This window comes from Ambystoma mexicanum, chromosome 13, assembly GCF_040938575.1.
Source record: "Ambystoma mexicanum isolate Mex_15411 chromosome 13, UKY_AmexF1_1, whole genome shotgun sequence".
NCBI classification, from domain to species: domain Eukaryota; kingdom Metazoa; phylum Chordata; class Amphibia; order Caudata; family Ambystomatidae; genus Ambystoma; species Ambystoma mexicanum.
Genome location: NC_090938.1, coordinates 12,455,812 through 12,478,327, shown reverse-complemented (window position 1 = coordinate 12,478,327; position 22,516 = coordinate 12,455,812). Strand labels below are relative to the sequence as shown.

General features: G+C 56.3%; 1 protein-coding gene across 1 annotated transcript in view; it reads left to right on the top strand.

The window, feature by feature from the left end:
• The window catches only part of LOC138520152 (polymeric immunoglobulin receptor-like), a 62,707-nt gene that overhangs the window by 38,513 nt on the left and 1,678 nt on the right, over window positions 1-22,516 (top strand). The window contains exon 3 of the mRNA XM_069632635.1: window positions 12,778-13,119. Within this exon, the coding sequence (XP_069488736.1) occupies window positions 12,778-13,119 (342 nt within the window). The remainder of the gene's footprint in view (window positions 1-12,777; window positions 13,120-22,516) is intronic.

Below are 22,516 nucleotides of genomic sequence, written 5' to 3'. Positions count from 1 at the left end.
GGTATGTGGAAGCGAAAGGAAAACTGGTGGCGTCACGTGTCAAGAAGGAAAAATGCACCTTCCTGGGGTGCCTGTAGCCTTTAGACTAGTTACCTGGGCTTGTCAGCAACAGGAGGGCAAACAAAGAGACAGAGAAGGTCCTAACCACCCCTGCCTGTCCAGACGCTGTCCCTGACAGGCGCTGGGGTGCCCCCTTTTCACTGCCAGGCGCTGGTGTGCCCCCTTATCACTGCCAGGCGCTGGGGTGCCGCCTTATCACTGGCAGGTGCTGGGGTGCCGCCAGGGGGCGCTGGTGTGCCCCCTTATCCCTGGCATGTGCTGGGGTGCCGCCTTATCCCTGGCAGGCGCTGGGGTGCCGCCTTATCCCTGGCAGGTGCTGGGGTGCCGCCTTATCCGTGGCAGGTGCTGGGGTGCCGCCTTATCCCTGGCAGGCGCTGGAGTGCCTCCTTATCCCTGGCAGGCGCTGGGGTGCACCCTTATCCCTGGCAGGCGCCGGGGTGCCTCCTTATCCCTGGCAGGCGCCGGGGTGCCGCCTTATCCCTGGCAGGCGCCGGGGTGCCCCCTTATCCCTGGCAGGCGCCGGGGTGCCCCCTTATCCCTGGCAGGCGCCGGGGTGCCGCCTTATCCCTGGCAGGCGCCGGGGTGCCCCCTTATCCCTGGCAGGCGCCGGGGTGTCGCCTTATCCCTGCCAGGAGCCGGTGTGCCGCCTTGTCCCTGGCAGGCGCTGGGATGCCGCCTTATCCCTGGCAGGCGCCGATGTGCCGCCTTATCCCTGGCAGGCGCCGGGGTGCCGCCTTATCCCTGGCAGGCGCCGGGGTGCCGCCTTACCCCTGGCAGGCGCCGGTGTGCCGCCTTATCACTGGCAGGCGCCGGGGTGCCCCCTTATCCCTGGCAGGTGCTGGGGTGCCGCCTTATCCATGGCAGGCGCTGGTGTGCCCCCTTATCCATGGCAGGCGCTGGGGTGCCGCCTTATCCATGGCAGGCGCTGGGGTGCCGCCTTATCCCTGGCAGGCGCTGGTGTGCCCCCTTATCCCTGGCAGGCGCTAGGGTGGCAGGCGCTGGGGTGCCACCTTATCACTGGCAGGCGCTGGGGTGCCGCCTTACCCCTGGCAGGCGCTGGGGTGCCGCCTTATCCCTGGCATGTGCTGGGGTGCCGCCTTATCCGTGGCAGGCGCTGGGGTGCCGCCTTATCCCTGGCAGGCGCTGGGGTGCCCCCTTATCCCTGGCAGGCGCTGGGGTGCCCCCTTATCCCTGGCGGGCGCCGGTGTGCCACCTTGTCCCTGGCAGGTGCTGGGGTGCCGCCTTATCACTGGCAGGCGCTGGGGTGCCGCCTTATCCCTGGCAGGCGCCGGTGTGCCGCCTTATCACTGGCAGGCGCTGGGGTGCCCCCTTATCCCTGGCAGGTGCTGGGGTGCCGCCTTATCCCTGGCAGGCGCTGGGGTGCCCCCTTATCCATGGCAGGCGCTGGTGTGCCCCCTTATCCATGGCAGGCGCTGGGGTGCCGCCTTATCCATGGCAGGCGCTGGGGTGCCGCCTTATCCCTGGCAGGCGCTGGTGTGCCCCCTTATCCCTGGCAGGCGCTGGGGTGGCAGGCGCTGGGGTGCCACCTTATCACTGGCAGGCGCTGGGGTGCCGCCTTACCCCTGGCAGGCGCTGGGGTGCCGCCTTATCCCTGGCATGTGCTGGGGTGCCCCCTTATCCCTGGCAGGCGCTGGGGTGCCTCCTTATCCCTGGCAGGCGCTGGGGTGCCCCCTTATCCCTGGCAGGCGCTGGGGTGCCTCCTTATCCCTGGCAGGCGCTGGGGTGCCCCCTTGTCCCTGGTAGGTGCTGGTTTGCCGCCTTATTCCTGGCAGGCGCTGGGGTGCCGCCTTATCCCTGGCAGGTGCTGGGGTGCCGCCTTATCCCTGGCAGGCGCTGGGGTGCCGCCTTATCCCTGGCAGGCGCTGGGGTGCCGCCTTATCCGTGGCAGGCGCTGGGGTGCCCCCTTATCCCTGGCAGGCGCTGGTTTGCCGCCTTATCCCTGGCAGGCGCTGGGGTGCCGCCTTATCCGTGGCAGGCGCTGGGGTGCCCCCTTATCCGTGGCAGGCGCTGGGATGCCCCCTTATCCGTGGCAGGCGCCGGGGTGCCGCCTTATCCCTGGCAGGCGCCGGGGTGCCCCCTTATAGCTGGCAGGCGCCGGGGTGCCCCCTTATCACTGGCAGGCGCTGGGGTGCCCCCTTATCCCTGGCAGGCGCTGGGGTGCCGCCTTATCCCTGGCAGGCGCCGGGGTGCCGCCTTATCCGTGACAGGCGCTGGGGTGCCCCCTTATCACTGGCAGGCGCTGGGGTGCCCCCTTATCCCTGGCAGGCGCTGGGGTGGCAGGCGCTGGGGTGCCACCTTATCCCTGGCAGGCGCTAGGGTGGCAGGCGCTGGGGTGCCTCCTTATCCCTGGCAGGCGCTGGTTTGCCGCCTTATCCCTGGCAGGCGCTGGGGTGCCGCCTTATCCGTGGCAGGCGCTGGGGTGCCCCCTTATCCGTGGCAGGCGCTGGGGTGCCCCCTTATCCGTGGCAGGCGCCGGGGTGCCGCCTTATCCCTGGCAGGCGCTGGTTTGCCGCCTTATCCCTGGCAGGCGCTGGGGTGCCGCCTTATCCGTGGCAGGCGCTGGGGTGCCCCCTTATCCGTGGCAGGCGCTGGGATGCCCCCTTATCCGTGGCAGGCGCCGGGGTGCCGCCTTATCCCTGGCAGGCGCCGGGGTGCCCCCTTATCGCTGGCAGGCGCCGGGGTGCCCCCTTATCACTGGCAGGCGCTGGGGTGCCCCCTTATCCCTGGCAGGCGCTGGGGTGCCGCCTTATCCCTGGCAGGCGCCGGGGTGCCGCCTTATCCGTGACAGGCGCTGGGGTGCCCCCTTATCACTGGCAGGCGCTGGGGTGCCCCCTTATCCCTGGCAGGCGCTGGGGTGGCAGGCGCTGGGGTGCCACCTTATCCCTGGCAGGCGCTAGGGTGGCAGGCGCTGGGGTGCCTCCTTATCCCTGGCAGGCGCTGGTTTGCCGCCTTATCCCTGGCAGGCGCTGGGGTGCCGCCTTATCCGTGGCAGGCGCTGGGGTGCCCCCTTATCCGTGGCAGGCGCTGGGGTGCCCCCTTATCCGTGGCAGGCGCCGGGGTGCCGCCTTATCCCTGGCAGGCGCCGGGGTGCCCCCTTATCGCTGGCAGGCGCCGGGGTGCCCCCTTATCACTGGCAGGCGCTGGGGTGCCCCCTTATCCCTGGCATGTGCTGGGGTGCCGCCTTATCCCTGGCAGGCGCTGGGGTGCCGCCTTATCCCTGGCAGGCGCTGGTGTGCCCCCTTATCCCTGGCAGGCGCTGGGGTGGCAGGCGCTGGGGTGCCACCTTATCACTGGCAGGCGCTGGGGTGCCGCCTTACCCCTGGCAGGCGCTGGGGTGCCGCCTTATCCCTGGCATGTGCTGGGGTGCCCCCTTATCCCTGGCAGGCGCTGGGGTGCCCCCTTATCCCTGGCAGGCGCTGGGGTGCCTCCTTATCCCTGGCAGGCGCTGGGGTGCCCCCTTGTCCCTGGTAGGTGCTGGTTTGCCGCCTTATTCCTGGCAGGCGCTGGGGTGCCGCCTTATCCCTGGCAGGTGCTGGGGTGCCGCCTTATCCCTGGCAGGCGCTGGGGTGCCGCCTTATCCCTGGCAGGCGCTGGGGTGCCGCCTTATCCGTGGCAGGCGCTGGGGTGCCCCCTTATCCCTGGCAGGCGCTGGTTTGCCGCCTTATCCCTGGCAGGCGCTGGGGTGCCGCCTTATCCGTGGCAGGCGCTGGGGTGCCCCCTTATCCGTGGCAGGCGCTGGGGTGCCCCCTTATCCGTGGCAGGCGCCGGGGTGCCGCCTTATCCCTGGCAGGCGCCGGGGTGCCCCCTTATCGCTGGCAGGCGCCGGGGTGCCCCCTTATCACTGGCAGGCGCTGGGGTGCCCCCTTATCCCTGGCAGGCGCTGGGGTGCCGCCTTATCCCTGGCAGGCGCCGGGGTGCCGCCTTATCCGTGACAGGCGCTGGGGTGCCCCCTTATCACTGGCAGGCGCTGGGGTGCCCCCTTATCCCTGGCAGGCGCTGGGGTGGCAGGCGCTGGGGTGCCACCTTATCCCTGGCAGGCGCTAGGGTGGCAGGCGCTGGGGTGCCTCCTTATCCCTGGCAGGCGCTGGTTTGCCGCCTTATCCCTGGCAGGCGCTGGGGTGCCGCCTTATCCGTGGCAGGCGCTGGGGTGCCCCCTTATCCGTGGCAGGCGCTGGGGTGCCCCCTTATCCGTGGCAGGCGCCGGGGTGCCGCCTTATCCCTGGCAGGTGCCGGGGTGCCCCCTTATCGCTGGCAGGCGCCGGGGTGCCCCCTTATCACTGGCAGGCGCTGGGGTGCCCCCTTATCCCTGGCATGTGCTGGGGTGCCGCCTTATCCCTGGCATGTGCTGGGGTGCCGCCTTATCCCTGGCAGGCGCTGGGGTGCCTCCTTCTCCCTGGCAGGGGCTGGGGTGTCACCTTGTCCCTGGCAGGTGCTGGGGTGCCACCTTATCCCTGGCAGGCGCTGGTTTGCCGCCTTATCCCTGGCATGTGCTGGGGTACCGCCTTGTCCCTGGCAGGCGCTGGTTTTCCGCCTTATCCCTGGCATGTGCTGGGGTACCGCCTTATCACTGGCAGGCTCTGGGGTACCGCCTTGTCCCTGGCAGGCGCTGGGATGCTACCTTGTCCCTGGCAGGCGCTGGTTTGCCGCCTTATCCCTGGCATGTGCTGGGGTGCCGCCTTATCACTGGCAGGCGCTGGGGTACCGCCTTGTCCCTGGCAGGCGCTGGGGTACCCGCCTTGTCCCTGGCAGGCGCTGGGGTGCCGCCTTATCCCTGGCAGGGGCCTGTGTGCCTCCTTATCCCTGGCAGGCGCTGGGGTGTCACCTTGTCCCTGGCAGGCGCTGGGGTGCCTCCTTATCCCAGGCCGATGCTGGGGTGCCGCCCAAACAGGCGCTGGGGTACCGCCCTGTCCCTGGCAGGCGCTGGGGTACCGCCTTGTCCCTGGCAGGCGCTGGGGTACCGCCTTGTCCCTGGCAGGCGCTGGGATGCCACCTTGTCCCTGGCAGGTGCTGGTTTGCTGCCTTATCCCTGGCATGTGCTGGGGTGCCGCCTTATCCCTTGTGGGCGCTGGGGTGCCCCCTTATCCCAGGCCGATGCTGGGGTGCCGCCCAAACAGGCGCTGGGGTGCCGCCTTATCCCTTGCAAGCGCTGGGGTATGCCGATGGTGCATGCTTATGCCTTTGGACCCCTTTGCTACACCGGGGCCTTGCCTGATGGTGCATGCTTATGCCTTTGGACCCCTTTGCTGCATTGGGGCAACGCCCGATGGTGCATGCTTATGCCTTTGGACCCTTTGCTGCACCGGGGCCTTGCCTGATGGTGCATGCTTATGCCTTTGGACCCCTTTGCTGCATCGGGGCGTTGCTTGATGGTGCAGGCTTATGCCTTTGGACCCCTTTGCTGCACCGGGGCCTTGCCTGATGGTGCATGCTTATGCCTTTGGACCCCTTTGCTGCACCGAGGCCTTGCCTGATGGTGCAGGCTTATTCCTTTGGACCCTTTACTGCCCCGGGGCCTTGTCTGATGGTGCATGCTTATGCCTTTGGACCCTTTGCTGCACCGGGGCCTTGCTTGATGGTGCATGCTTATGCCTTTGGACCCCTTTGCTGCACCGGGGCCTTGCCCGATGGTGCATGCTTATGCCTTTGGACCCCTTTGCTGCACTGAGGCCTTGCTTGATGGTGCATGCTTATGCCTTTGGACCCTTTGCTGCACCGGGGCCTTGCCTGATGGTGCAGGCTTATGCCTTTGGACCCTTTGCTGCATCGGGGCCTTGCTTGATGGTGCACGCTTATGCCTTTGGACCCCTTTGCTGCACCGGGGCCTTGCCTGATGGTGCATGCTTATGCCTTTGGACCCCTTTGCTGCACCGGGGCCTTGCCTGATGGTGCATGCTTATGCATTTGGACCCCTTGCTGCATCGGGCCTTGCTTGATGGTGCATGCGTATGCCTTTGGACCCTTTGCTGCACCGGGGCCTTGCCTGATGGTGCATGCTTATGCCTTTGGACCCCTTTGCTGCACCGGGGCCTTTCCCGATGGTGCATGCTTATGCCTTTGGACCCCTTTGCTGCATCGGGGCCTTGCCTGATGGTGCAGGCTTATGCCTTTGGACCCTTTGCTGCACCGGGGCCTTGCTTGATGGTGCAGGCTTATGCCTTTGGACCCTTTGCTGCATCGGGGCCTTGCTTGATGGTGCATGCTTATGCCTTTGGACCCTTTGCTGCATCGGGGCCTTGCTTGATGGTGCATGCTTATGCCTTTGGACCCTTTGCTGCACCGGGGCCTTGCCTGATGGTGCATGCTTATGCCTTTGGACCCCTTTGCTGCACCGGGGCCTTGCCCGATGGTGCATGCTTATGCCTTTGGACCCCTTTGCTGCACCGGGGCCTTGCCCGATGGTGCATGCTTATGCCTTTGGACCCCTTTGCTGCACTGGGGCAACGCCCGATGGTGCATGCTTATGCCTTTGGACCCCTTTGCTGCACTGGGGCAATGCCCGATGGTGCATGCTTATGCCTTTGGACCCTTTGCTGCACCGGGGCCTTGCCTGATGGTGCATGCTTATGCCTTTGGACCCCTTTGCTGCACCGGGGCCTTGCCTGATGGTGCATGCTTATGCCTTTGGACCCTTTGCTGCATCGGGGCCTTGCTTGATGGTGCATGCTTATGCCTTTGGACCCCTTTGCTGCACCGGGGCCTTGCCCGATGGTGCATGCTTATGCCTTTGGACCCCTTTGCTGCACTGGGGCAACGCCCGATGGTGCATGCTTATGCCTTTGGACCCCCTTTGCTGCACCGGGGCCTTGCCCGATGGTGCATGCTTATGCCTTTGGACCCCTTTGCTGCACTGGGGCAACGCCCGATGATGCATGCTTATGCCTTTGGACCCTTTGCTGCACCGGGGCCTTGCCTGATGGTGCATGCTTATGCCTTTGGACCCCTTTGCTGCACCGGGGCCTTGACTGATGGTGCATGCTTATGCCTTTGGACCCCTTTGCTTCACCGGGGCCTTGCCCGATGGTGCATGCTTATGCCTTTGGACCCCTTTGCTGCACTGGGGCAACGCCCAATGGTGCATGCTTATGCCTTTGGACCCCTTTGCTGCACCGGGGCCTTGCCCGATGGTGCATGCGTATGCCTTTGGACTCCTTTGCTGCACCGGTGCAACACCCGATGGTGCATGCTTATGCCTTTGGACTCCTTTGCTGCACCGGTGCAACGCCCGATGGTGCATGCTTATGCCTTTGGACCCCTTTGCTGCACCGGGGCCTTGCTTGATGGTGCATGCTTATGCCTTTGGACCCCTTTGCTGCACCGGGCCTTTCCCGATGGTGCATGCTTATGCCTTTGGACCCCTTTGCTGCACCTTTGCTGCATCGGGGCGTTGCTTGATGGTGCATGCTTATGCCTTTGGACCCCTTTGCTGCATCGGGGCGTTGCTTGATGGTGCATGCTTATGCCTTTGGACCCCTTTGCTGCACCGGGGCCTTGCCAGATGGTGCATGCTTATGCCTTTGGACCCCTATGCTGCATCGGGGCGTTGCTTGATTGTGCATGCTTATGCCTTTGGACCCCTTTGCTGCACCGGGGCCTTACCTGATGGTGCATGCTTATGCCTTTGTACCCCTTTGCTGCACCGGGGCCTTGCCTGATGGTGCATGCTTATGCCTTTGGACCCTTTGCTGCACCGCGGCCTTGCCTGATGGTGCATGCTTATGCCTTTGGACCCCTTTGCTGCACCGGGGCCTTGCCTGATGGTGCATGCTTATGCCTTTGGACCCCTTTGCTGCACCAGGACCTTGCCTGATGGTGCATGCTTATGCCTTTGGACCCCTTTGCTGCACCGGGGCCTTGCTTGATGGTGCATGCTTATGCCTTTGGACCCCTTTGCTGCATCGGGGCCTTGCCTGATGGTGCATGCTTATGCCTTTGGACCCTTTGCTGCACCGGGGCCTTGCCTGATGGTGCATGCTTATGCCTTTGGACCCCTTTGCTGCATCGGGGCCTTGCCTGATGGTGCATGCTTATGCCTTTGGACCCCTTTGCTGCATCGGGGCCTTGCCTGATGATGCATGCTTATGCCTTTGGACCCCTTTGCTGCACCGGGGCAACGCCCAATGGTGCATGCTTATGCCTTTGGACCCTTTGCTGCACCGGGGCCTTGCTTGATGGTGCATGCTCATGCCTTTGGACCCCTTTGCTGCATCGGGGCCTTGCTTGATGGTGCATGCTTATGCCTTTGGACCCTTTGCTGCACCGGGGCCTTGCCTGATGGTGCACGCTTATGCCTTTGGACCCCTTTGCTGCACCGGGGCCTTGCCTGATGGTGCATGCTTATGCCTTTGGACCCCTTTGCTGCACCGGGGCCTTGCCTGATGGTGCATGCTTATGCCTTTGGATCCCTTTGCTGCACCGGGGCAACGCCCAATGGTGCATGCTTATGCCTTTGGACCCCTTTGCTGCATTGGGGCCTTGCTTGATGGTGCATGCTTATGCCTTTGGACCCCTTTGCTGCACCGGGGCCTTGTCTGATGGTGCATGCTTATGCCTTTGGACCCTTTGCTGCACCAGGGCCTTGCTTGATGGTGCATGCTTATGCCTTTGGACCCCTTTGCTGCACCGGGGCCTTGCCTGATGGTGCATGCTTATGCCTTTGGACCCCTTTGCTGCACCAGGGCCTTGTCTGATGGTGCATGCTTATGCCTTTGGACCCTTTGCTGCACCGGGGCCTTGTCTGATGGTGCATGCTTATGCCTTTGGACCCTTTGCTGCACCGGGGCAACGCCCAATGGTGCATGCTTATGCCTTTGGACTCCTTTCTCTTTCCTGCACCGGGGCCTTGCCTGATGGTGCATGCTTATGCCTTTGGACCCCTTTGCTGCATCGGGGCCTTGCTTGATGGTGCATGCTTATGCCTTTGGACCCTTTGCTGCACCGGGGCCTTGCTTGATGGTGCATGCTTATGCCTTTGGACCCTTTGCTGCACCGGGGCCTTGCCTGATGGTGCATGCTTATGCCTTTGGACCCCTTTGCTGCATCGGGGCCTTGCTTGATGGTGCATGCTTATGCCTTTTGGACCCTTTGCTGCATCGGGGCCTTGCTTGATGGTGCATGCTTATGCCTTTGGACCCTTTGCTGCACCGGGGCCTTGTCTGATGGTGCATGCTTATGCCTTTGGACCCTTTGCTGCACTGGGGCCTTGCCTGATGGTGCATGCTTATGCCTTTGGACCCCTTTGCTGCACCGGGGCAACTTCCGATGGTGCAGGCTTATGCCTTTGGACCCCTTTGCTGCATCGGGGCCTTGCTTGATGGTGCATGCTTATGCCTTTGGACCCCTTTGCTGCACCGGGGCCTTGCCCGATGTTGCATGCTTATGCCTTTGGACCCCTTTCTCTTTGCTGCACCGGTGCAATGCCCGATGGTGCATGCTTATGCCTTTGGACCCCTTTGCTGCATCGGGGCCTTGCTTGATGGTGCATGCTTATGCCTTTGGACCCCTTTGCTGCACCGGGGCCTTGCCTGATGGTGCATGCTTATGCCTTTGGACCCCTTTGCTGCATCGGGGCCTTGCTTTATTTTGCATGCTTATGCCTTTGGACCCCTTTCTCTTTGCTGCACCGGTGCAACGCCCGATGGTGCATGCTTATGCCTTTGGACCCCTTTGCTGCATCGGGGCCTTGCTTGATGGTGCATGCTTATGCCTTTGGACCCCTTTGCTGCACCGGGGCCTTGCCTGATGGTGCATGCTTATGCCTTTGGACCCCTTTGCTGCACCGGGGCCTTGCCTGATGGTGCATGCTTATGCCTTTGGACCCCTTTGCTGCACCGGGGCAACGCCCAATGGTGCATGCTTATGCCTTTGGACCCCTTTGCTGCATCGGGGCCTTGCTTGATGGTGCATGCTTATGCCTTTGGACCCCTTTGCTGCACCGGGGCCTTGCCTGATGGTGCATGCATATGCCTTTGGACCCCTTTGCTGCACCGGGCCTTGCTTGATGGTGCATGCTTATGCCTTTGGACCCCTTTGCTGCACCGGGGCCTTGCTTGATGGTGCATGCTTATGCCTTTGGACCCCTTTGCTGCATCGGGGCCTTGCCTGATGGTGCATGCTTATGCCTTTGGACCCTTTGCTGCACCGGGGCCTTGCCTGATGGTGCATGCTTATGCCTTTGGACCCCTTTGCTGCACCGGGGCCTTGTCTGATGGTGCATGCTTATGCCTTTGGACCCTTTGCTGCACCGGGGCAACACCCAATGGTGCATGCTTATGCCTTAGGACCCCTTTCTCTTTGCTGCACCGGGGCCTTGCCTGATGGTGCATGCTTATGCCTTTGGACCCTTTGCTGCACTGGGGCCTTGCTTGATGGTGCATGCTTATGCCTTTGGACCTCTTTGCTGCACCGGGGCCTTGCCTGATGGTGCATGCTTATGCCTTTGGACCCCTTTGATGCACCGGGGCCTTGCTTGATGGTGCAGGCTTATGCCTTTGGACCCTTTGCTGCACCGGGGCCTTGCTTGATGGTGCAGGCTTATGCCTTTGGACCCTTTGCTGCACCGGGGCCTTGCCTGATGGTGCATGCTTATGCCTTTGGACCCTTTGCTGCACCGGGGCCTTGCTTGATGGTGCAGGCTTATGCCTTTGGACCCTTTGCTGCACCGGGGCCTTTCTTGATGGTGCAGGCTTATGCCTTTGGACCCTTTGCTGCACCGGGGCCTTGTTTGATGGTGCAGGCTTATGCCTTTGGACCTTTTGCTGCACCGGGGCCTTGCCTGATGGTGCATGCTTATGCCTTTGGACCCTTTGCTGCACCGGGGCCTTGCTTGATGGTGCAGGCTTATGCCTTTGGACCCTTTGCTGCATCGGGGCCTTGCTTGATGGTGCAGGCTTATGCCTTTGGACTATTTAGAAGAAGCTTACTGTGCTCTTTGCAGTGTGTAGGAATGACAGTGAGACCTGTTAAAAGAAGGCTCATTGAACCCAAGTCGTGCATCACAACTTCGAGACTGATAGCTCCACTTGTGTCACATTTTGTGGCAGAGGGTTTTAGATGGACAGTCCTCGAGAAAAGACATCCCCCACGCCAGGGAGGGAACTTCGCTGATCTTCTTTTAAAACGAGAACAACTTTGGATCTTCCATTTGAATACCTGCAAGAATGGCCTCAACAAATCCATCCAGTGGAATGACTTAGCTGTGATGAAGTAAAATGGTGACCATTAGACACTCCTATGGTTACTGCCCTGCAGTAGGGGACTAGGTGCCCCTGTTCACATGCATTAGTTTTTAAACACCAGCGATTATAAGTGCTGATAAAAAAATATGAAAATCCATCGAGCAACTGTCAACATGGAGGGTTTAAACTGTGCGGCAGATAACAGATTTTTCCTGACTAACTGTGATACACAAAAATACACACCATTTTGTCTAAAGTTGTGCTGTTGGTTCCCCCGAGGCTCTATTTTAATGAAATATTGAATATAAAAAATTAGAATCTATGAACACATTGTGAGCATATAGATTTGCGGCCCTGCTGGACCTGTTCAAATTCCTTGAGTTTTGATACTGACCAGCTTGGCCGCTAATAAACATAACCCCAGGAGAGGGGAATAGTTGCAGACATTACGACAAAATAAAACCAATATAGATGGGTGGAGCCAATACCCAGAGAGGTTTTCTTAAATTGTGATAGTCCCTGACTGTGTATTTGCGTGCACTTGCGCCAGAATACTACTAAGGGACACAAATGGCCACTTCCTTCCCGTCTTCTCTGTAGGCACTTTATTTCACATATCACTACTCATAGCTTTACAAAGTTAATACAAAAGTTGCAAGTTGGGGAGTTCAAGCCTGTTATGCACATGTTGAATGTGCTCTTTTTTTAAAGACGTTTTACGAATGACACCCAACCCTTTCAGTGGCGCACATGTACGTACGTACGCTGACACAGGGACTATTTACTACACAATGTGTACATCCGCTCAGAGGTAATTTACTGCCCCACCGTCCAGTGCACACCTTATAAAGCCTGGCACGCTTTGCTTCTAGGACAGTCCCAAAAAAAAGTTATTTGACACAAGCATAGGATTCCGGCGGCAAAGGAAGCTGCTTCCTGTGGTCAAGATGCAGGCAATTTCCCCAGCAGCAAACACATAAATTACTGCCCCTTGGGTTATACTGAGCACCCCTTGAGTACAAATCCTGTTTTCCTGCACCTTACCACAGGCTATAACTGCTCATAATGGATAGTAAACAGTTACCGTAAACTCGTTTTGAAGAGCCTTGTGACCCCACCCTCCAGATCTTTCGGGGCAGCTCCACCATTTGAAGACCACTGGCCTAGCAACCCACAAAACAGTGCAACGAGCAGAGAGCTTGTAATCGCTGCTCAGAGGCTGGAGCAAGACGCAAGCCTTAGAGCAGAAGGGGTCACCTCAAAGCTGTCATGGGGGGGGGGCTTCTTGCATTGGCATGCATTGACATGGGTGTGTGATGTTTAGGGTCACAGCATGAAACAGGGTTACGTTTGACCTTATTAGGCCATATCTGCAGAGGGGGACTTACGGCTCTGCAGTCACTCTGCCCTAGAGGGAGGAGGAATTTGAGGTCGCTCTTGGTTTCCAGAGAAGCCTTTGGACCATGGCAGAGTGAGGCACAGAGCCCCCAATGTTCTCTCAACTTGTCCTTGCATTCCTCAGGTTTCCACCCAGAAAGCCACCCCAGAGTGTTGCGCCTGGCGGAAGGAGGACCGGCTACCTTGGAGTGTCTCTACGCCCAAGCCAAGCGATGGTCCAAAGTGTGGTGCAAACAGACCGATGAGGACACCTGCGACTGGATCGGGCATTCAGACGGAGTCACGAACCTGGAGTACGTGTCCAGGGCACTGGTGACCAATGATCCACAAGCTGGCCGGATGGCACTGGTCCTCAAGGAGCTACAGATCTGGGACACTGGTGCCTACCGGTGCATGGAGTCCGGGGGCTCGGTGGTCCTTTGCACGGTCGTGCTGGTGGTCTCCCCAGCAGGCTCCTCGGTGGAAGGTAAGATGCACTACCTAGTATTTTATAATCCAAGTAAATGGGGTACACCTTGTTGTGTGAGCCCACTGTTGCGCTTATCCTTCAGGCATTGCTAGAATACTGGGTGCCAGCCCACTCTTTTTGTCTCACTCATTCCACTCAGAGTCTGACTTGTAGCGGTGTGTTGCAATTCTTTTTTATTAACAGGTTTCAAAGGCTTCTCTTTTATTCACCTGCAGCTATGGGACAGCAATTGCATGCAAGCGCCCCCCTGCCCTGCAAAACCTAGAAGACATAGAAAGGGATGGACCAGTCTGGGGGGTCCGGAGGGTCTGCAGGACAGGGAAGAGGTCTTGTAGTAAGAAACTAACGTCAGGCGTAGTGATAACATGTTGGTTTATTTAAGTTCATGGAAATGTAACACCCCAAACGTGCTCTCACTCCCACAGTGGCAAAGGCACTAGTGTTATAACGTCAGTTCGCAGCAATGGTCAAAGACAACTGTCATGGCCTCGGTGCACGTGATGTCATTCCAAAATAGAATGTGGGAATGCCACCACGTGCACCGAGGGATGGATACAACATACGTTCCTCCTTATGGATAGCACTAAAAGGTCAAAGGTTACTCAATACGAAATAGCATAAACCAAAGAATGCATAGAAATACAGGTGCTGGACATGTTAAATGTACAGTTGAAAGGCATGAGACAAAACAATATGGCATACACATTACTATGCTGGACAGCAGATGAATTCCTGGATGCAGAGAACGGTCACTTGTGCAGTTCATAGTCATCCTATTGTGTCGGCCTTCTTCTTATACAACCTGTAATCCCACCTCTGCTAACATTCCTGGCAGCACCCCTTGTTTCCCTCTCCACATCAGTGGGTAGAGCACTGTTTCCTGGATCCCTATTGGATGTGGTTCTCTGCTCACCATTGGTGCTCTGTTCACCATCAGACTCAACACTGTACTCTATCTCACTGTCGACCAATCCTTCCTTATACCATTCATCCTCTAACACATTGTAGCATGAGCTCTCCACAACACGCTCCCTTACTTAGGGGTGCCTCACAATAGCCATGCGATTCATGCTCCAACGTTTCCCATCACTGGCTACCGCATGTTTCTCTCCTACCTTCATAACTTTAATGGGTTCAAAGTATTGTGAGCACCCTTTGGTTCTCTGAAGGGTTTCTTTATCCTCACGACATCACCAACACTTACTGCTTCCTCCACCACCTAGCGCTCAGGCATCTCAACATTCCATTTACTTCTCCATCAACCAATTCGGGTATAGGTCAGAACGCATTCTGCTTCCCCATATCATTTCGAACAATGAGACCTTCATCAACACACGTGGGGTATCACGGTAAGCCAACAACATTTCACGCATACAGTTTTTCCATGATATTGGCTCTGGACAACTGGATTGTCTCCTTGATTGTCCGATGAATGTGTTCTACCTAACCTGTTTGCTCTAGGGTTTTATAATACTGTGCAGTGGAACTGAATTCCATGTAGTTCAAGATGCCGCCTCATTTCACTGGACACCGTTGTCCGATATGATTATCTTGGGATCCCCCTCGCTCGCAAAAAGCCTCTCCAGATATTCGATCACGATGCTGTTTGTGATACTTTTCACAAACTCCACCTCAAACCACTGTGACGCACGGTCAACCACCACTATGGCAAACCCGTGCTCTCATAAGGCCCATGAAATCGATGGCAACCTTTTCCCATGCCATTTCAGGAATGTCCACCCTGCCCATCTCCACCTTCTGTGTTTTGAGAGACGTGTTGCTTACACTGCAAGGCATGCACAACCCCACCACCTCATCTATCATGGCATCCATGCCTGGACACCAAAAACCGGCCCTAAGTTTCCTTTTGGTCAGACTTTTGCCCAGGTGACCCTTGTTGGCCCATTTGGTCAATTCCCGCGGCAGGGAGACAGAAGGAACCACCCTTTCTCTGCATGCTAATCCCCACTCAAAACAGCTTAATTCTCTGCATTTATAATAAGGAGAGCTTACAGATTCATCTGACTTTCAACTCCGCCCAATGCTGTCCATTGGCAGCCTCATCTCATGGTCCTCTCTAACCGTGTCCAACCCAACCTCTTGATCACTGTCCCTTCAACTTGCGCAATGCACTCATCACATAGATCATCCACAGGAACACAACTGTCTGAAGGAGCTCTAAACAAGCAGTCAGCTACAGGGTTGCCTCTACCAGGAACGTGTTCTACAGTGAAATTGAAACTCTGTGAAGCAGCTAAACACCTGGCAATTCTGGGAGTTGCCAACCCCGAACCCTTTGTAGAAAACAAATGTGTCAATGGCTTATGATCACTTCTGATCCTGTAGGGTAATCCCCAAATGTATGTTTTGAAGTATATAGAGAGGCAATAGCATAGCAGACTCTCATGTTCAATAGTTGAATACCTAGAGTCAGTTTCCAGTAACGCTCGAGATGCAAAAGCAACAGGTACTTCCTTACCATCGCTAACCTGACTGAACACTGCTCCTAAACCCACAACGCATGCATCAACCGACACAATGGTCTCTGCCATAGGATCAAATCTGTGTAAGGTAGGGGCATTTGCTACCTCTTCCTTCAACCTCCTGAAGGACCCCTCCTCCAAGAGTCCCCAAAGAAACGTCTTCTTTACCTTCAACAACACGCGCAATGGCTGACACTTCACAGCAAAATTCTCTACAACATTTTAGTAGAATTCTATAAGCCGTAAGAATGGCCTCAACTCGGCTTTGTCAGTGATTTCACATTTAAAATGGCATCCACCATTCCCTCTTTTGTGAGCCTGTCTCCTAAATAAGATACTTGGTGCACCTTGAACTGGCACTGTCCTATTTGGACAGTCAAGCCCGCTCTCTCCAATCTCTGTAATACTTCATGCACTCTAGCATCATGCTGAACCTCACTCCTTGCCCTGATCAAGATGTCGTCCTGGAAACATTTCTCCCCAGGAACGTCCCCTAATAGACAGTGCCGATGCCAACCCGAAAGGCATTCTCTTGAAATGATATACGCCCATCAGGGTGATAAAGTTTGTTAACGCACGTGATGAGGAATGTAAATCCATCTGGTAGTATGTGGATGAGAGGTCTAGCGTACTATACCATTCAGCCTCTTCCATTGATATGAGCATCTCATTCACCTTGGGCAGCCGGTGCCTGTTAAAACAGATACTCCTGTTTAAATCCCTTAAATCTACACATAATCTAATCTGCCCATCAGGGCGTTGTGTGACTACAATGGGGGTCAACCACTCGCTGCTTCCTATGGGTTCCATCACAACCTGTTCACACAGGCCACGTAACTCTTCTCTTACTTTCTCTCTCACTCTTAAAGGAAGGTTCCACGCTTTGTGCACAGAAAGACCACTGAATCTTGTGGCAATACCCCTTTCATTTCCCTGTGCCCTTCGGAAACACCTGCCTGAATCTGGACCCAACCTCCTGGGCAAATGTGCCTGCTCTGTGAATCTCCACTGATCTCACCTGTAGCCCTTTCCCCAGATGCAGCTCGAGGCCCAATTTACCATGGTGACGCTACCCCAATAAACAATTTCCCTAGGATTCTGCATATATCTTTGCTCTTATGTGTTTGGCAGCATACGCAATGTTACCCCTCCTCCGTACGCTCTTGGGCTTGTGTCACTCATGTGTAATACATGTCCTTTTCCACCCCAGATTTCTATGCACTTTGCCTCTGAAATGATGCTATACGGGGATCCAGAATCAGCCAAGGCTTTCACTGAGCATCCAGCCACTATGATCTCAACTTCAGGGGGAACATATTCCCCTTCCTCATCCTCCTCAACCTCACCCACAATGTGTGCAATGTTGTTGGACCATTCCCCCTTCTCCTTCCCTACATATCAGATATTTCTGTCCCCCTCCGGGGATTTGCTGTTAAACTTACAAAACCTTGCAAAATGTCCACCTTGCCACACCTCCTGCACTTGACTCTCATAGCCGGACAAGCCTTGGCATTCATGGCATGTTTCTCGAAGCCACACCTGGTACATTGCCCCTTGTGGGTATTTTGTGATGGCACATGGCCCCAACTCTCTACCGAAGGACTGATTTCCCCCCCACTCATCCCCATTCTCTTGTTTTTCCTTATCACACATACCTTGGCTTCTTCAACCCCAGGCTCTTTTTCCCTGCTTGTTGGGCTATAGCATGTACTATATTGTTGCTCCCTTTAGTGTTAGCCTCCTTCAAACACATCCTGTGGCTGTTGCCAGTGCCTCTGGTAGTGGTGGCTTTTGATGTTTCTGAATTTTTGGATTGAACGTGGGTAACTGATCCCTGATGTACTCAACCTCCCTTCCCGTGAATTCACATGATGCCAATAGTAGCCTCAGATCTGCCACAAATGAGTTCACTGCTTCCCCAACACCTTGTTTCCTTGAGAAAAACGTTACCTTTCCAATGATATGATATAAGATGTTGCATTTATAACACGCCTGTACACAAGTGTTTCTAGGAGCGACAAGACAAGGAGGGGGAAACAAAGGGAAGACAAAATACCAATCTTACTAGGCCTTGTGTCATTCAGATCGTGCAAGTGCGGGGAAGACAGAAGGGGAGAAGTGCCAGGGGGCATTGGAAGGGGGAAGTGCAGTGAACTCACAAGTGCAGCCAGCGGGTGGCTCATAAGTGCAGAGAGAAGGGACTGTAGGATTCCAGGTACAGACCCGTAAGTGCTGGGCAACCCGGCGGCAGTGCAAGGGCAACTGGACATGCAAGAGCCTGTGACCGAGTTCAGAGGGTGACCAGTGCACGGCGCAGTCAGGTGCATCAGCAGGGGAGAGGAAGAGCGGAAGCGAAAAGGAAGGTCTTGAGTTGCTTCTGGAACTGGAGGTGGTTCTGCTCAAGTTTGAGAGAGGCAGGGAGGCTATTCCAGAGGGAGGCCCCAGCCAAGGACATAGATCTGCCCCCAACTCTCTGCTTGGAGAAGCGTCTGACCCTCAGAGAGTTGGAGGTTGATGAGTGGAGAGCTCGAGAAGGAAGACGTTTTGGGAGGGAAAGTTGGAGGTAGAGCGGTCCCAGGCACCAGAAAGCCTTGTGGACGATGCAGAGGGTCTTGAACTTGATCCTTGCAGCCAATGGGAGCCAGTGAGAAGATTTCAGAGCTGGAGAGATACGATCCTTGGGCTTGAAGCCAAGGACAAGTCTTGAAGTCCTGTTCTGGATAAATTGTAAAGGTCGAAGAGTAGAGGCAGGAAGATTTAGAAAGAGTCCAGCCTAGAGAGGACCAGAGCTCTGGAGACAGTGAGCTTCTGGGGGAAAGTGAAAAAATGAAGAATACCTCTTAGGAGGTGCAGCTGATAGTTTGACTTCTTAGAGATGTCAGGGATGTAAGGAGAGGGTGGAGTTGAAGATGACACCAAGGTTCTTAACCTCACACGAAGAGGGCCCAGAGTGGCCAGCCAGAGAGAGAGGAAAGGAGGAAGTGGGTGTCCCAATAAGGAGCATCTCAGTCTTACTGGCATTAAGGCAGAGATTGTTGGTGGCACACCTTTCCTGAATTGCGGCCAGGCAGTCTGCTATGAGAGAAGAAGCAGAGCTGGCTGAGGGGAGCTTTAAAGAGAGCTGAGTGTCATCTGCATAACATTGAAAATTGGAGCAGAAAGTAGCGATGCAGTAGGCAAGAGGTACCAGGTAGGGTTGAACAGCCAGGAAGAGAGTTTAGACCCATGGGGAACACCACAAGTAAAGAGAGAGATAGAAGAGAGGAAAGACCCCAGTTGGACCTGAGACGGTCAGTCGATGAGAAAGGAGGTCAGCCAGGGCCTGATCAGTAATACCAAGGTTGTCGCGGAGGCGCTTGAGCAGGATGGCATGGTTGACTGTGTCGAAAGCAGAGGATAATTCGAGTAGAATGAGATTAGAGTCAAGATTGGAGAGCAAGTCTCCAAAGGTGTTCAGCAGAGCAGTTTCCGTGCTTCTGGCTGCTCTGAAGCCAGACTGGTGGTCATGGAGGCAACCAAGAGATTCAGTATGTAGATTAAGCTGGGAGATGGCCAGCTTTTCCAAGACTTCACCCAGGAAAGGAGTGATGGAGATTGGGCAATAGTTAGCCGGAGAGGAAGGATCATTCGAAGGCTTCTTTAGAAGGGGGTGCACAAGAGAGTGCTTAAGGGGGAGTGGAAAGTTCCAGTGTCAAAGGAGTGGTTGTAGAAATCTGCCAGGGCTGAAGCAAGGGTGTCAATGTGGTCCTTGGTGGTTCTGGATTAGCAGGGGAGAACCTGCTTTGACAAGACTTTTATAGATCAGACTTCTCTAGAAACATCATCAGGAGTGAACAGGAGAAAGGAGGAGGAGAGACAGCCTCAAACGGGCCAGGAGTGGTAGAGGAGGTAGAGGAAGAGAGGGTGGGCCTGATGTCGTGAGTTTTAGTAGTGAAATGAGAGGCCAGGGCGATACAGAAGGCCTGGGAGGGAACAGGAGAGGAAGAGACTGCAGCAGGATTAGCCAGCTCCTTGCAGATTTGGAAAGGTTTGGCTGAGTTGTTAGATGCTGCAGAGACACGGGCTTGGATGTGAGGTCTCTTCCTAGAGAGGACAGAAAGGCTATACTGCCTTTGGAGCAAGCGACAGGCAAGTTCGTCAGGGGGTGTGCATGATGCCCTCCAGTTCCTCTCTGTCGCCCTACAGTTGCATTTAAGGGTGGTGAGGTCAGAATCGCACCAAGAGTTTCACTTGGATTTGAGCTTCAAGCGGATCCTCATGACAGGGTCAAGGACATCCAGAGTGTTAGAGATAGAGAGATGAAGGTTAGAGAGGGCTGCGTCAGGATGTGAGTCAGCCAAAGGTGCAGGAGGAGGAGAGAAAGTAGCAGCGAAAGCGTCAACTGGCACACGCTTCATGAGTCAGATGACCAATAAGGCAGGTAGCAGTACTGGGGTCGGCTTGACCTGTGGGGAAGAGAGCGTTGGGAAGAAAGGAGAAAGTGATGACTCCAAGACAGAGGAGTGGTGTGAGGGTTAGAGAAGGGGGGGTCTGAGGAGGTCAGAACATCCTGGGTGTGCCCTGCAGAGTGAGTCAGTCCAGAGGGAAGAGAGAGAGAGAGAGAGAGAGAGAGAGAGAGAGAGAGAGAGAGAGAGAGAGAGAGAGAGAGAAAATCGCAGAGGTTGCGAAAGAGTCCAGAGGAGGGACAAACAGTTAAGTCTCCGAGGAGAAGTTGAGAGGTAGAGGCAAGGAGTGAGGAGGAGAGGTCAGCCCACTCAGAGCGACCTGGCCAGGTGGCCTGTAAATAGTGGCCACAGTGAGAGAGAGGCCAGGTGTGATAGAGAGCCTGCAGACCAGGCATTCAAAGAAGGAGTAGTGCTGCATTGGAATGATAGAAGCAGGGATCCACTCCGGGAAAATCAAGACTACACCCCCACCGGGACGATTAGTTCTGGGTTCAGAGAGTATCTTGTAGCCATAAGGAAGGAGAGTGATGAAACTCGTGACAGAGCTGGCCATGAACCAAGTCTCAGAACGGAGTACATGCAAATTAAGCTCTTCCAGGAGACGGCAGATGCCAGAGGAGTGTTTGACAGCTGAACGAGAATTGAGAGTAGCGATGTGAAGCAGTTTGCCACATTCGAAGGACTTCCAGGGAGGGGTACAGGCCAGAGGTACACCCTGCGGAAGTGCTGGAGGTGCCCAAGGATGGGCAGAGGAGGAAGGAAGAGAGGCAGGGTAGTCAGAGAGGGAGAAGAGTGCCAGAGGGTGGCAGAGGAGGGAGGCAACAGGGTAGCCAGAGAAGCAGCAGAGGTGCCGAAGTGGTGGCAGAGGATGGAGGCAGCAGAGGAGCCAGAGAGGGGTAAGAAGGGTTAAGAGTAGTGGAAAGGAAGTTGATAAGGCACTGGAAGCGTCTATGAAAGAGGAGGCGATTGGCCTGAGGGTCCTGGATCAAGACTGTGCCATTTAAGTAGACATTAATGATGGTCTTAGAGGAGTAGAATGGGGCCAGGAGGGCCTCCCGACAGGTGCCACCATTAATGGGAGAAGAGGAAAAAGGGAGAGAGAACAGAGACCATATGGGCGGGTCCATAGATCTGGTGAAGGAAAGACAAAGAGGATGTTGGTGAGGGTCTGTCTGGAGGAAGCACTGGTGTAGGTGTCAGCGATAGGGAGGCCTGGGTTGGAGACCAGGATGTCCCTCACAACACAATATTTATCTGTTTACCAAACTGTGTCTGTAATTTTTTTCATAGCCATTCTGTAAAACCCATCACCGTCCCCGCTACCCCCATCGGCTTCGCCCTCAAACACAACATGTGGCAGATGCGTTATCATTCTCACTGCTTCTGCCCCTAAGCAACACATCAATGTTGAAAATGTGCGCTCATCAGAATATCCTTCGCCTCCCGAAGCAACAAAATAAAATGTGAATCAGTCTCTCCAGTCTTCCCAGGGAATTGGTGGTTCCCCTGGTGTAGCCAAACACGTGGGTGGTGGCTCAAGATTCTGCCTGGTGGATCACCTTCCAGATAGGATGTCAACAGCTACCCAGCAATCTCCAGACATGGGAATCTCCCACTGCCACTTCCCGATATGAGCCGAGTATGTCCCACAAAAGCTGCTGTTAAAGTTCCAATATATATGAGAGAGGGAGAGAGAGGGGGGTAGAGGGAGGGAGAGAGAGAGAGAGATAGGAAGAGAGAGAGAGAGAGAGAGAGAGAGAGAGAGAGAGAGAGAGAGAGAGAGAGAGAGAGGATGGAGAGAGAGGAGGGAGAGAGAGGGGGAGAGAGAGAGAGAAAGTAGGGAGAGAGGAGGAGAGAGAGAGAAAAAGGAGGAAGAGAGGAAGAGAGAGAGGGAAAGAGAGAGAGAGGAGGGAGAGAGAGAGGGGGAGAGAGAAAGGCCGGAGAGAGAGAGACAGAGGGGGGAGAGAGAAAGGCCCAGAGAGAGAGGGAGAGAGAAGAGAGAGAGAGAAGGGAGAGAGCGAGAGAGAAAGGCCGGAGAGAGAGAGAGAGAGAGGAAGAGAGAGAGGAAGAGAGAGAGAGAGAATGGCCGGAGAGAGAGGGAGAGAGGGAGAGAGGAAGAGTGAGAGAGAGAGAGAGGAGGGAGAGAGAGAGGGAGAGAGAAAGGCCGGAGAGAGAGAGAGAGAGGAAGAGGGAGAGAGAGAGGGAGAGAGCGAGAGAGAAAGGCCGGAGAGAGAGAGAGAGAGAGGAAGAGAGAGAGGAAGAGAGAGAGAGAGAACGGCCGGAGAGAGAGGGGGAGAGAGAGAGGAAGAGTGAGAGAGAGAGAGAGAGGAGGGAGAGAGAGAGAGAGAGGGAGAGAGAAAGACCGGAGAGAGAGAGGGAGAGAGAGGGAGAGAGGAAGGAGAGAGAGCGGAAGAGGGAGAGAGCGAGGGAGAGAGAAAGGCCGGAGAGAGAGGGAGAGAGAGGAAG